This window comes from Nestor notabilis, unplaced genomic scaffold, assembly GCF_000696875.1.
Source record: "Nestor notabilis isolate BGI_N333 unplaced genomic scaffold, ASM69687v1 scaffold5913, whole genome shotgun sequence".
Lineage (NCBI taxonomy): Eukaryota > Metazoa > Chordata > Aves > Psittaciformes > Psittacidae > Nestor > Nestor notabilis.
In genome coordinates, this window is record NW_009920478.1 from 34,493 (window position 1) to 50,734 (window position 16,242).

Genomic DNA, 16,242 nt, shown 5'->3' on the forward strand with positions numbered 1-16,242 from the left:
TCAAGGATGAAGCACAGCTGGCCTGACTGTTTTACGCCGAGGTGCTGGAAGTACCCTGCCACGGAAACCCCCTGCTGCACTCCAGCAGTGGAAGCAGTGATGAGCTGGTATCCCAGCTTTGTTTCCTTGTGAACTTAAGTACGGTGTTGCCTCTGGAGGGAATGTAATTTTTGCAAGCTTCAGTACCACCCGCTTGTGCTCTGCACGTGCCTTTCTAGCGGGCGTCTGCCTGCCATAGGCCTTGCCCACAGGTGACAACGGATGTGTGTGCTTCAGCACTTCAGGCAGAGCTCTGGCTGAAGTGGGGCGGATGGATTTCTTCAGCTGAACACCGGCTTTTGTTCGGCTCACGTTCTGTTGTACGTTACTGACTGCTTTAGACACAGCAACTTCAGCCTTAATATTAGACACGGTTTGAGGGTGAAGGAGCTCTGTAATCTTTGGCTTTACACCACCAGCAATATTACATGTCAGTTGTGTTACTTTCTGTTTTTTCTCCCCTTCCTTTGGTTTTTCTACAAGAATGTCTTCTAGTAGTCCTTTTGCTGCAGCCTGACCCAAAATGTCTTCAGCAGACATATTTTCTGAAGAATCTTTCTAGAAAATTCAAAGGAAACAATGAATCTAAGCCACAACACAGAACTGCAAACTCCAGGAGAAACTAGCAGGAAGACACGTGATAAATGCTAACCAGACTATTTATTCAGGAAATTAAGAACGTGACTGTTGTGTAAAGAGGTGTCTGAGCAATTGCTCTTAGAGACCTTGCCCCCTCTACAGGCCTGAAGAGGGGAAACTGAATTCTGGACTTCCTGCTACACGTCTCCCACATTGACCTTTACTGTAACGTGTCTGTAATAACATGCATGTACGTATAAGTGGTGTGTGTATCAGAAGTAGTTACTAAAATACAGAAATATTGCCAATAATATTAAACGTGAATAATTTTCATGATAATGAAAATCCTTGCACATAATACAAAAGCAAGGAACTCTTGAACTAGATTAGCTAGGAATCGGGTCAACATCCAAGTGTGTAAAGAGAAGCAATGAGGAAGAAACTATTTATAACTAGCCAAGAAGAGGATTTCTGTAAACCAGAAATTTCAGCTTAAGTTCTAAGTACATGGTTTTTGCCTTGCAGAAAATGTTCATTTCCAGAATCACCTAAAAATTGGCCATAGGAGCAACTGCTTCCGTGCACTAGAATTTGACTAAAAAAAACTATTCAAATTAGCTACCTGAAACAGAAGTGTTTCTCTGGAGGGAGGCAGTCTGGTAGACAGAGGTACCTGGCATGATTAACTGAAACAACTTACTAGCTCAGCCAGGTTAAAAAAACTATTTTTCCTGGAAAAGAGGTGAGTAACAGATAACTTGAAAGGCTTTTCATGTCTGATTCTCTTAATAGAATCTTCTAATTTCCCCCAAGACACAAGCTTCTTTCAAGCACTGTAATTGCAGCGTGACAGGAAGTGGTACAAACAACTAAATAGGATCTCGTATCTTTAATTTTTACTGACATTTAATTAGCCCCCCTTCCTCTTTCAGTGAAAAAAAGTCCTGCTTTTCTCAGATGCAAGAGGAAAATAGTGATGCTTGAAGATGCAAACTAGCCCTCTAAGGCCTTTCCTTAGGAACCATGCCAAGGCTTTTAAATTTACTCAGCAAAAGCCCCCTGCCTTTCAAGCCAGATTTGCATATGCCTCAGTTTTGGAAGGAAACATATTCATACCTATGTTATTCAAATTGCAATGAAGTCTTTATATATATCCCTACAGGTGACACTGCCTGCTTGAATACTGGAAGAGCTTGGTGACACATATAGACGTAACAAGTAACTTCAGTAGATGCCATTTATCATGAGTCTCACCAAGCTGGGTATTTCTTTCCAAGGTGTGACAGCAACCATATGTTTCCTCTAGGTGTTTGTAGTGCTGATCAGGAGATAACTCTGCTCACGAACAGCTCCGAAGGAAAAGGCACATGTTGGAAAGCTGTGCTCAGCATAAAACTCTTTAGAGGTGGCACATTTCAACTGCTCACCTATTCTTTGTTCTTAAGACAACTAAAGAACAGCCAGGAATTTTTTTTTTATGTTCAATTTCATGTATTCATTTGTGGGAAATGGTACTATTCTTTTTCTTCTGTGAAGTCTTTAAGTGGTAATTTTCTCAGCTTACCTTTCTTGCCAGAACAGCCAGAAAACAGCCACTGGAAATCTCTGATGGCTCCGCTTTGAAAAAAGTTTCAGTGGAAACATTTGAATCAGAGCAAGTATCAAAAACAGGAGGAATAAGCCTGTAAAAATAAACAAATGACCATAAAATAATATTTACAGATATATAAGGAAATAAACAAGATATAGTAAAACTAATCTCCAAATTAGATCTTTCAATGACAGTCTTGTACAGCGTCTCTTCATTTTAAAAACTGCAATTCAAAAAAGACATGAGAACTCATCTTTTTAGAATTGGGGATTTTTTTCCATGTTTTCCAATAATTGCCATTTAACTTTTTGCCATAACTAAGTATTAACCACCAGATAATAAATAGGTATGCACATAATTAATAACCTTGTTCTTTCTCAGATCTGCAATTATTGCATTGTCAAGTTGTTCACGAAGCTGGGAAATGCTCTGAAAACACTAAGCAGTACACAAGAAATTATGGAGGTGTTGACTTAGAGTTATTAAGTATATATATGCTCATCAGAACTATCTACCTAAGCTAAAAATCTTAGGTGAGGAAAACTTGCCTATTTGTGATAATTGAGTTTTGCAGTGCATCAGTCAGGAAGGAAGCACTAGCTTTCTCTCATGTTTCCCCTGTATTCAGTAGTCCCTAGCTGTTACAAACAGGCCTCAAGGACCTGGCCTATAAAGCAGCTAAACTAGTACTAAGCTGTTTCAGTACAGAAGAATGCTGTCAGAATGTTACTACTCCCTCCTCTTCACATTGCTGAGGACTGTGAGGTGTCCCTGCCTGTGGCAGGGGGGTTGGAACTAGATGATCTTAAGGTCCTTTCCAACCCAAACCATTCTATGATTTTATACAGCCCCCCAGTGCTCCATTGATCCTCTTCAGACAGAGCTTTATTCAAAGGCGGTTTCAGAGAAACACATTCAGTATTTGTAAGCAATACCCTGGCTTGGCTGGCTCATCCATTTCTAATGGGAAGTCTTCAAAACTGTTCCCAAATTTTCACCGTAACCTGATTTTGCGTATGTCCCTCAGAACTTGATAAAACACACTACAAGGCTCACATCCTTCTTGCATTTTATATAAAACACTGTGTCCAAGGACACACAGGAGATTTTTTGCTTTTAGATGAGGTGATTCAATGCAAGAAAGTTATAATCTTTCTTTATTTTGATTGATGTAAACCAATTACTCTTAACCAGGAATCCCTTTAGCGGATGGTCTGACCCTGAAAATTGATGCGGAAATTGGAGAGGCCAAAGGGAAATGCATGAATGATTTAGATTCTCCTCTACACACACCTGTTTGCAGTGTGCACCTTTACATAAGGTAAAGCCTTTGCTATAAACTGCTTGCCAGAATCTTTAAGGTAAGCACAGCTTTAGTGTGTATGTTTGAAATTGCCTTTACAATTTCACACCCCAAAGGCCAGCTGTATGACCCCGCCCTAGCACAGCCCTATTTTGTTCAACGCCACTTTGTTCAGCACTCAGCAGAGTAATTCCAAAAGACATAATATACATAAGCACAATTGGTATAAGAGTTCCCTGAAAGCTCACCAGTTTCTTGGAAAATTAATATTAAGTAGCTTCGTGATGACCACAGAGGATGTTTTATTAGTGCAACTTGCCTCTCAAAGACACTACTGTGAATGCAGGGGGTTGTCACTCTGCAACTGAGTTTTTCATTCTCTCCTCCATGCTTTTAGTCAAATAGTTTATCTAATTAACTCCAAGGAAAGCGTACAGGGAACTGTCATAAGCAGTACATGCATCTTAAACAGCTTGAGCTTTCATCTTAAGCATAATCACATGATATATTTATGGTGTTCTATTATTGCTCTGTTTATGCTGGTTACCAGCAGCTTTACTGTAGCAAGAACTATGCATGAGAACATCCAAGCTATGTGCAGAGCAGTGAAGGAGGAAGTGAATCTGGAATTGTCATTTATGAAGGTCAGTGAGGCTTCAGTCACAAATCTGCTCAGGTCTGCAAAAATCCTACTGTAGTTTTATTCTCCCTTTCTTACCATCTGAGAATGCCTTGATTTGAAAGTAAAAGTATCATTCGGTGGTTTGACAAGTTTCATGCTGTTTCTGCAAAACACTGGCTAAATTTTTGGTTTGGCTTTGGGGGGAGGTGAGATCATTTAGACATTGGGGAATTTTTCTGAAAAAAAAAAAAAAATAAAAATAAAAACTCCAGGAAAAAAAATTCCCAGATTATTCTTTTTCTAAAATATACTTACTGTTATATGTGTCATGAATTTATGTATTATTTGTGTTCAAGTAATTCAGAGACCGTTTTGTTCCAAGGGCACCTGAATTCTTCCCATAGAATAATAGTTGCACATAGGTCAAGATGTGACAGACTTGACAAAATTTCAAATCCCAAAGGAAAACCTAGTTTACAACAAGAATCCATAAATGCTTTTGGAGTAGTGTAGCATCACTGGCAAGACATACCCTGACTTCATCCATTTGGCATAAAAATTCAAACAGGCTACTCTTTCCTATCAGTGATTTGCAAGAAAGATGCATTTTGTTGTACTGTATCTGAACATCACACATAACATCTCTAATTCTTTGGACTGGCCATGGCTAACATTTACCATTTTAATCATGCAAAATTTGACTGCACTGAACAGTATCTCAAACCACGGAACCTTTCCCTGCAATAGCCAGGTCATTAACATCAGCTAATAGAAAATCTAAATACATAGTATTGCTCTCCTGTGCTTTTGGCAACATAGAACTCTCTTAACCTGCATGCTGTAATCGACTGTTACCTCTATGTGCAAGAAAGTGCCAATTGTTTTGTGTTTATCTGCTGTGACTGACAGGAAAATACAGGAAGTTTCCATCAGTCTTCTAACAACTGCTCCAGCTGACAGGGGTGGCAGCTCACAGGTTTTAACTCCACGTAAAGCATACATCACATGTTTTCATATATATTACTATTTGTTATGGTTGCACAGGATGTTCTTGTAACTTGTTACATGTCAGTCTCCCTTCCCCTCCCAAAAAATCCTCTGTCTAAATACAGGGATGAACTATCCTGCAGCAGAGGTTCCCATTCTTCTATGTTACTCTCACATTGTAAGATTTAATGTCTTTTTCCTTTGAAACTGGCCATTCAGGGTCAGAAGCTGAGAGCATGCTAGCAAGTCGCCTGACTTCTAGTCTCCATTTTACCTTAAACTAGCTTCCTACTCTGAACACTGATAGGATGAAAGCAATAGCTCTGGCAGAAGCTCACCACAATGTTATTTCCAACTAGTGATGCTTTTCTCCCATCTTGATTTCAGATGAACGAATACATTACATGGAAAAGTCAAGAGAATGCTACTTCAGTACACACATAACATCAAAAGGAATGGAATGAGAGGCAGAAAAGCTATTTTAAACATTGTTAGTCTTATGCAAGACAGCTAAGTCTAGGATAAGAATTATGCTACAATTTAAAGTGATACTGTAATTTTCCACAGACAGAACTCATTCCATACCTATATGGTTGTACTTTATCTCCTTCGACTCCAGATTCCAGTGCTTTCTTCACTACTCTTTCATTTTCTTCTGGGTAAATTGAACAAGTGCAGTAAACAATAGCTTGTACTTCCTTAACTACAAAACAAACAAGATTTTTCCACTGTTCAAATTCTCCATACATACAGTGGGTTAGTGAGGACTGAAAGCATGACAACAATTTATGCTTGGAAGGCACTTCTACATAAAATGCATCCTCCTGCACACATCAGTATTCAATTTCTAGTGGGTTTTAATAATTAAACTCTTCTCAAATATTTGCATATTTCAGCACAAATTCCAAGCTGCACCCAGGCTTTTCACACAGCTACCAAAGGAGGGAAAAGGAAAGTGGCAGCATGCAGACGGAATCAGACTACACTTACAACTTTTCCAAAGCAGGGTATGACCAAGCCACCAAGCCGGTTCTCTACACGATCCTAAACATTCCTGTACTAATGGCTGGTGAACACTAGGACACAGCAACACCTTCAGACTGGAGGAGACCATCATTTAGGGGTTTTGGTTATGGATTTACTGTTAACTAATAGAATTACCAGTGTATTTTTAACTACAGAGAAACTGGTGATAGCACAATGGAATTGATAGTACAAGGTCTTCCCAGAAACTGGAGAGCTGGCACACTTACATTTCATTGCATGAATCAACTCATTAAGCTGCCTCTCAGAAAGAACGCTGAGTTTATCCTTGGCTACAGTTCCTCGGAAAAGGTCTTTTAGTAATCCTGCATCTAAATGCAAAGAGTTGTAGATATATTATTGCAACTTGTATTAGTGTCTTAAATACAGCTGTTTGCAAAAAATGCTTTGGTAGCAGACCTGGTTATTCCTGGTGCAGTGGAAAGGAAGGTTTTACAAATCAACAATGCCTAAGTGATTCTTCCTTCCCGCTTTACCTGTGATTACTAGTGCCTCTTACTTGCTTCTATTTAATGAGAACTGTACAGTGAGTAGACTTATACAAACAGTCGATAAAGGCATGTCATCAATGGAAAATTATACTCACACTGGTATCTTGAAATAAGTTTTCTGCCTACAGTCTTTTTACTTTAAAAGAGAGCCTGTGTACACTCTGATCCCCAGAATAACCCTCAAACTTCATACTATCAACGTGAAGCAGACACACAGAATTATCCAAGTTATTTAATGGTTATGTCTTACAGTAACTTAAATAAAGACAGGGGTTTTTATAACATGATACAATTTACTGAAACAGCTACGATGTCCAGAACACAATACTTGAATACTGTTGCTACCAGAAAGCTTGAGCTAGCTGTTGTATCAAAAGTTACCTCCATGCTCATTTAAAATAAAGTCTATTGGGTCACCAGCACCCAGTCCAGAGCACTGTGGTAGCAGCAAAATAACTTTTGCCTTTTGAAGTTTTGGGTCTGTTGGTGCAGTCTCAGTAAAGTCTTCATGTAACAACTGAATATCTGAAAAAAAAGGAAAAACTCTACAGTTCTACATGCAAGCAAGGCTGCCTAATTTTAATGCAATAAAAGGTGAAGAGACTGATGTTACACAGACATTCATAGAGCTAGAAGCTGCTAGACCCATCTGCTGCCAAGTATGCCCCACTGATTTCAGACAGATGGAAGGACTACCTAGACCTTAGCATCTTCCACTGAAAACACTGCTAATGGGATTCCAGAGTCTGGCTGCATTTTGTTGTGATTGTGTCCTTCAGGTAACCTGGACAAGTTCATGCGTTTTGGATTAGCACTCTCAAACAGCTGGATATCAGACCAAAAGCAACAGCCAAGACATCAAATAAACTGACTCGAAGACACACAGCTACACCAACTGCTATACAGTAACTACGTATACGGAAAAATTCACCCTGACTTTTCAGGAGCCTATGACAGGGTTAATCTGCAACCTTTGATTAACTTAATTGTAGCTGAAGAGCTGTCAGTTCACCTTGTGACAAAAAATAAATTCTTACTGCCCTCCCAAGTGCTTAAACAAGGGATGGCTCTCTGACTTTTGATAGCTTTATGCCATATTTATATGCATCACAAAGGTCTATATTAAAATACTTTATGTATACCAACTGTTTTAAAACCTACTTGTACATTCCATGTGACTGAAAAAGTTCCTCAGTTCTGCTGCTTTTGCTGAAGATTTCACACCACAAACAAAAATTGTGGATGTGCTATGATTTGTCAGCACTGACATATGGGCAATGGTCAGATGGGAGCCTACATGAGCCACTATAATGTCGTCACCTGAATTCAGCTGTGCCTGTGCAGCATGTACAGCAAGGCTGCGAGACTTATCCTGGAAAATAATGACACAAAAGTCAAGTATCATCAACTAGTGTGGTTTCTGTGAATGCCAACCTTCTTTTCCAAGTTAGGAAAGTATTTCATTGTTTTCATGACAAATGGGACAGAAGGCAGGAGAAAAACTAATCAGGCATAGCTGCTAATACAGAATTAAATAAAGTATAAACCCAAACACCTTCTGAAGTCACACACTAAATTTAAACAATCTAATTCTAACTAACGCATATAAAAGCATAATACCTATAGGTGAAAAGAATGTGTGCATCAGCCTCATAAGGAGGAACTTCTAGCAAGAGCCAACTCCAGAAGAAACGTAGATCACATTATGCAGAACTCATCCTCAAAGGCAGCTTAACAGAGAAATACAAAACTATTCACATAGCTCTTGACAATAATTACGGAAGAAATTAAGCCCTTACAGATCAAAGACCAAGATTTTGCTGAAATCTGAGCAACACTGAGACAAATTTGAATGCAGAAAGCACAGGGACCTCAACAAGACTAGATGATCTCACACTACAAGTGATGAAGAGAAAGAGAGATAAACCAAACATTATGCCCATCAAATTACTTTAGAAGTCAAAGAATGAAGATATGTTTAGCACTAAACCTGGCAAACAGTGATGATAGCGGGGGAAGGGGGAGCACTAAACCTTTACATTCACATCCATGTCCATGTCTATGTGTACACTTACAGCATTCAAGTACCATCCTGCTCACCTCACTTCGAATATTCTTAAGTAGTAATACTCAGAATTTGTCCCTGTGACCGATGGGGCTCTCATCTGTAGTTCTTTTCTGCATGTCTTCTATTCAAAATATACATACTGAAATGGAATACTGAATTACTTTGTAAGTTGGGTAACATATTTTGAGGCTAGGATTTCCAGAATATGCTAAGCCTCAAGTGAAAATGCCCTTTGAAATGTTTCTGCTAGGTAATCAAGAATCATCAAGACACTTCAGATTATTTGTGAGTGTGTGTTGTTGCACTGTTACTCCAAACCACCACTCTACAACAGGAACCTCTGACCAATCTTGCCTGGAGAGTCTAATGATGGCAAGTCAGGGAAAAGACTAATGGAACTGATGGGGGTTTAGGAACCATGCTGCACAAAATACAAAGAAGCGTCATCATTCCATCACGAATAAGCAGTTGAAGAGGAAGAAATAATACTGGCACACTGTTACCTGCTAACTGGGGTAATGCAGATGGGCTTACACAGAAACTTTGCTTGCATTTTCAGCGGTGAGACTGCCTCTAACAACTTTTGATGTTTATTTTTTAAGATTAAATTTATAACATTCCACTAACTTCAACATAGCTATCAATTATCAGCATTAACATTTCCACGCTAAATTTAGTAAGCGAAACAGTTTAACTTCCTAATTATTAAAAACGTCCAAAACCTTATGAGTATGTTGCTACCTGTAATAGGACAGACACACAATACATAACCTAATTCTAATGTAAAGGATTAGTCTGCAGATCCTGTGGTTTAAGGGTGACATCAACTCACCTGCAGTAAGAGTTTGCAGTCTGCAAAAAGATCTAAATTAAGCAGTTCTTCTTTAAGAGAGGAAGGAAAAAACAACACATCACCGCAATGCTGGTCCACGCCGTACGTATAATGGTCCAAGTCTGACACAGACTCAACTTTTGTGAACCCCTTCTCCTTCAAATCTCTGAAAACATCTTCAAGGCTGTTAACATACAACTCAGACCATTAAATGTATAACAGTACTTAAGCAATACAGTTCACGCTGATTACATGGATTTTTGCCTTATATTTTTTTAGTGTGTGTGTATATATATATATATACACATATATATAATTGCAATACTGCCTAATACAAGAGGGGAATTCACTCTATTTTAGGCATTTAAATCGTGTTTTGAAACTATGAAGTTAACAAGTTTGATGATAAATTAAGAAAGAGGTATGTGTCTCCAGAGGATGATTCAAGCATCAAAACATATGTCCATTGCTCAGGAGTCACTGTAGCAAATTTATGCTGGAATAATTTAGTTCTTTCAATTTAGCCCAGCTTGCCAATGAATTTAATGGCTGATAATTGAAATAATCTTTGTGTAATTAAAGCAAAAATGCTGAGGTTTGCAAATCAAATATCATAAAGATTTAAACGCATATACAAGATGTGTTTGCTGAAACGCAGTTTCAGACAATACCACAAGTTTATATGGTACATTAAATGTAGGATCAACGCAATAGCTTTTAGTTCAGTCTTATTTAAGGGTTGCAAAATCACAACCAGAGTAAGACATCTTCTCTATCTTGAAGAGCCTGTAACCTAAACACAGAACATTGGTCCAAGACAAGAGTATGAAGAAAAATTCTTGAAAACCATATCCATGGATTACCTGTCTAACCAAACAGAAAACAGGATAACCTGGTATGGTTCACACATCAGTTACTACAGAACTAGGAACATATATAGTAGACCACTGAATATAAGGATTATTAAAGGGTATTTTTATTTCAAGTTTACATTTTGGTTTGTATCTGTCTTAACACCCTTACCCAAGGTTATGGCTTACAGTAACACACCCACTTTTAAAGAAGTTTTCTCTCTGTTTTTCATTGCAGAATTTACTCACCCATATGGTATTTTCTAACTTTATTTCGTTATTTAGTTGGTGAAAGACCCACACAAGCAGCAGAATAGTAAGAAAAACTGTTTCACAACTTTGTTACAGTTCATGAATACCATTACTGCACTGTATAAAACTACAGAGAAACATAATGCAATGTCACTGGACTAGGCAGAATCTAATGTAAGAAACTTAAATTACTGGTAATAATATAACCTGGAAATTCTAGAACAAGCATGTAGCAAACTATAACACATCCCATGTAAAAACATCAATATTAGATAATACTTAAAGGACCTTACCTGATTTTAAATGTGTTTATCCAAACACACAATGGTAAAGCAGAAGCCCTTTGGTGCTGCTTCCGTATGGTTTCTGGTAGCACATGCTCAATTGAAGGAGCATCGTGTTTGATGCGATATCTTGCCAGTGCAGCTGCCAATTTGGTCTTAAAACTACAAAAACATAGTCACAAGTTTAGTAAGTTTTATAAGTGTTTACATCAGCTATTAACATGCAACATTTCTATTATATTACTATCTTGCTCAGAAACCAAAACCAAAAGTGAGGCCTTGTTTTGCAGGCTGCTACAAGTTATAGGACATTTTCTACCCCAGACAACAGTAGATGCAAGGTAAGAGCACATAGCTAAGACTGTTTCACCTAAATGCACAGGACTGGAATGATGACAGGTGAATATGTCAGTTTTCTCAGACAACTATTACAAAAAAATAAAAAAAAAAAAAAGCAAAAGCCACAAATATGTTTTGGAACTGCAACCTGTGGGATACGATCATCAAATTTTTTGGCATGTTTGAAGATATGAACACATATATGTGCAGAATGAGCACTTGATGAAAGCTGGCTTCTAAATCTGTACAGAAACAATACAAGCATGATGGCAACCAGGAGTCAGTTCTATTATTATTATGTGAAAATGTCAGAAGAAATATTCCCAGTCTTTTCTTTCCACAATCTTTCTGCATAATCTTGATAGATGGTAATTCAAAGTAAATACAAATTGCTGGTGAACTACTTTACATGTCAAGGCATATTACTTACTGCCCTCCAGAAATACCTTGCACTTATGAACTTTTGGGGCTATTCTAAATTCATCAGCAGCACAATTCTGTTCAACAAATGCCTGTTGAGTTCATCAACAGACTGACAAAAGAGATACCTGAACACTACTTAAAATGCTTATTTCACATACATTCTTTTTTTTTGTTAAATGTTTATTATTTTAGATAATTAGAACCAAGTTCCATAATAGAAGTTTTGCTGAACAAATGGATGTTATTCCATTCCACGGCCTCTTGACTATTACACTCAGAGTTACGAATGTTATAAATACTGAGTATTTAATTTCTTTTCTAAAACTGTATGAAAAAATTTCAGCAACTCCAAAATAAGATTCTAGCAAAGTAATCCACAATAAAAGATGGTTAGCTGCATTTTTCTTAACTATAGGAACATGAAAGTTTCCCTCCAAAATAGGTTCTCATTAAAAATAAAAACAAACGGTGCAAAATTTGAAGATGAGAGACCTCTGTAATAATTAAGATCAAAGACCTCTGTAATAATTATTGTAACAAAGATACTGGTTATACAAGTCTGTGTTTCTGCTAATATATATCAACAAAAAGAGGTTTTTGCAGGTATACCTGTATAGATAATGCTCTACTTTCCGAACGTCTGCTACAGGCTCATCTTCATCAGAAATCTCTCGTGCTTGAAACTTTCGGTCTTGTAGGTCATAAAGCATCACAACCAGTAAGCTGGTTAATTCATCTGGCTGCAACAGAAAAGCAACTGGATAAAGTGACACAAAGCATGCCACACTTCTGCAAAACGATCCAGGCCGAACAGCAGTCTCCCATGTGAGCGGCATTAAAAACTCCAATGAAACTCTGATTTCTAAGAATAGTTCCTCACGGAGAGTTGGGAGAACACTGAAGAATTTTTTAAAAACTCAAATATACAATTTAAAAGTCATTAAGCTTATCTAAATTAAAACATTCTCCATACACACAGATAATACACTCTATCTTAATAGCTTTTAATGTTATCAGAACTTAAACCTTGAAATTATTTTCTCCTCCTATAGTTGCTCTTTGAATAGCCATGCTAACAAAAGCCTCTTGCCTATCAATTTGTCTCTTGTGGGATGGTTCAGTGTGTATCAACCGATAAACTCAGCTATAACAACCATTCTGCAGTAGGGACATATGTAAAATCTCCTTCCCACTTCTAACTGTTTAAAGCAGGGAGCATCTCCTCTGTTAGTGACAGTAATTAAGTTACTTTTGTCTCTCTCTTTTCATGAAATTCCTATAGTTCTCATGCCTTCAAAAATTCCTACCCTCTCACAAATAGGACTGAAATTAGCTAGAAAACTCAAGTTATTCAGGGAATACCACCAAACAAAATGTTACCACATGAGTCTTACTTCCTTACAAGAACAAGCCAAAAATTACGTTAGATCATTTGCCTGCTCACATCAATCTCCACAAACATCTTGCAATTTTCAAAGGCGTCAAAGACTAAACTGGAAGGGATAGCAACAGATTACTCTGCTAGCTCTAGATTTTCTTTTCATGTCAAAGCAGGAAAGCATGTTGAGAGACTAAACTGGACCAATTTTTGCCAGTTCAATATTTGAGTTCAGTACATTGCCTAGGAAATGAAACACAGGTTCAATGCGTTCTTTTGTCTGATGGGGTTCACTTCATGCTTTCCAACTCCCAGGGACAGGAAGAGAACATGACTTTTTTCACCACTCACAGGGGGACTTAGCTGGGAATGAAAGAACATGGACATGCACTGGCTCATATACACCACCAGTGAGCATGTATTACACTGCAGTAGCATTATGATTCACTCTCCTACCTTCTTTCTTTGAAGAATCACAGAATACCAGCTTGGAAGGGACCTCAAGGATCATCTGGTCCAACCTTTCTTGGCAAAAGCACGGTCTAGACAAGATGGTCCAGCCCCCTGTCCAGCTGAATCTTGAAAGCTCCCAATGTTGGGAAATCCACCACTTCCCTACGGAGATTATTCCAACAGCTGATTGTTCTCATTGTGTCCAACCAGAATCTCCTCAGGATTAACTTGTACCCATTACCCCCTGGTTCCTTTAAATACCAGAACATGGTGATAAAGTCTCCTGAGCCTTCTTTCCTCAAGGCTAAACAAACCCCATTCTTTCAGCCTTTCCCCATATAGCTTCCCAGTCCTTTGACCATCTTTGTGGCCCTTCTCTGGACCCTCTCCAGCCTGTTCCCATCTTTTTTATATAGCGGGGACCAAATCTGAACAGAGTATTCCAGGTGTGGCCTGACAAGCACTGAGTAGAGCAAGATAACAACTCCTTTATCTCTGCTGGTGGTGCCCTTGTTAATACAGCCTGCTGGTTTTCTCTGCTGCAGCTGCACACTGTTCATGTATATTGAGCTGCTTGTCCACCAGGAGCCCCAGGTCCCTTTCCACAGAGCTGCTCCATTTGAAGCAGTAAGGTGCAACAAGAAACTCAAAAACAATGTGCCTAGTACCTTGGAGACTGATGCTTTAGACAACAACAGCACCAATATTTCTGTCTCAGAGGCTACCATATAGTTCAACACAAGTGTTTTGAATAATGTTGCAGAATTCTCAGAAAATATTCTAATTACATTTAAAAAAATACTTCCTCATAGAAATGTTCACTTACTATTGAATGGCATGGGTAGACACAACTATCTAACAGCATTTCTTCAAGGAGCTCTTGATCTGCAAAAAAAAAAAAAAAAAAAAATGAAAACATTGACAAGTTATGCTGTGAAATCTACAACATTCTGTGGAAGGAAAAGAAAAATAGAAAATCATTAAATAAAAAGCTGAACGTTTAAACATTACGAAAATTAAGGGCAAATTCAATCACAAACAGCAGCAACTCCAAATAAGCATAATTCTTTTATATGAGAAAGTACAGAGTTTAAATGTTTGATTTCACAACATGCTGATACTTATTTAAATATGAGGGATATGAGTAGTCTAGTAGTAATGCGTGGTTAACAAAAACCCTTTAACAAAAGATCTGTGCTGTCAGACAGAAGCTAAACACCGTTTTGCCGTATTTCTTCTGCTGCATCGTTTCTGTTGGCAGTTCTTGGAAAAGTTTTGTACTTACATTTTAGAGCATTGAAAGCCAGTTCGTAAGACAGACGCTGGGAAGACACATCTTTAACAGGCAGCACGGGCGCTGCCGAGCCGCCCGCATACCGCACCAGCATTCTATCCTTAGACTTTTCAGTGTGAATGCCTTGGAAAATCTGAGCTGCGTTTATGTATACGATGTCGTGACAGCCAGTCTTCTCAATCAGAGTCATTGTTCTTTTCACAACAGATTCTTTTCCATCTGGCTTTTTCACTTCACTCAAGTCTGAAGTACCATTTATAACATCCTCATGTAAAGACAGGTTATTTTTAGGCTCAGGCATTTTTCTGGTTGCTGATTGTGTAAGCGCAAGTCACAATCCTGCTGCCTCTGCAAGAAACAAAGTTTGTACTGAATTAAGACATTTTCTTTCACTAGAACACACTTTTCCCTTAGTTTTCAGGTTTTCAATAGAATTTATTTTCTTTTTTAGGCTCTATTACATATAACATCTATACTTCCATATGTCTATCATCTTACACATAGTAAAGAAGTATTTATATGTAGTTTTCTTAACTTACTTATTTTCACCAATGCAGACACAAAGACTGGTTACTCAATTCAAAGAGGCCACTGCTTTACAATAAATGATCCTAAACAGACTATATGCAGAGATTTGATTATTTGAGTCTAACAAGAAGCGTTATCCTTGCAGACAGAATAATACCTTTTACTAGGAATTCTCCTTCAATAAAGCCACTACAGAAATTTCAAAGTAGCCATCATCTCTTCCAAACACCATCTTGAAAAGGGTTGCAGAGAATTCCACATGCTTGTCCAATAAACGGCATATCTGTTTCTAAAAATGGGTAACAGAGATCTCCTAAGTGTTAGTGTACTCACTGTATTACCTAAACAGCACAATTTTAAATGCAGGAAATCCATTCTGACATCTCTGAAGACATTATCCAATCTTCCTTATGCCTATCTGTGTTACTTACGTTTTCTACACATCTTGTATATACAATAGAATAAAAATTATCTCTCCCAGAGGTGGAATAGGCAGCCATGGAATGCTCCATGCTGTGCCAGCATTCTCCTGTCCAGGCACCCTTTCCCAAACACAGATGACAGCCCACTCCTTCCCGCTCCAAGACCAGCCCACGTCAGTGTCTGCCCAGCACAGCATGCTCCAGGCAACTGACCAGTGGCGCTTCCTGAATTCTGGCAGCCCATCTGGAGGAGGCCACATCTCATTCTTCTTTCCTGGGATTTGCTCCCCAAAATTGAGCTGCTAACCCTGTAGAAGCAACTTTTAGTTTGTCTTCACAGACATCCTGGACCTCAAACAGCTGTTTCTGGTGGGAGTTAAGCTCCAATAATCCTAGTGTCAGATGCAGCATGGATGGATCCATGGAGCAAACATAAATGTATTTTATGAAGCTATACTGAAA

At 38.3% G+C, this 16,242-nt stretch overlaps 1 protein-coding gene across 1 annotated transcript; it reads right to left on the reverse strand.

Annotated features, from left to right (window-relative positions):
- NSUN7 (NOP2/Sun domain family, member 7) lies at positions 1 to 15,131 on the reverse strand. The gene is made up of 11 exons (XM_010010686.1): positions 14,822 to 15,131; positions 14,363 to 14,421; positions 12,315 to 12,445; positions 10,953 to 11,105; positions 9,557 to 9,740; positions 7,818 to 8,028; positions 7,038 to 7,181; positions 6,375 to 6,476; positions 5,707 to 5,824; positions 2,183 to 2,300; positions 1 to 597 (listed from the first exon to the last, which is right to left on the reverse strand). The coding sequence occupies exons 1-11, from the start codon at positions 15,129 to 15,131 to the stop codon at positions 1 to 3; spliced, it is 2,127 nt and encodes a 708-aa protein (XP_010008988.1).
- Positions 15,132 to 16,242: the final 1,111 nt, after the last annotated feature.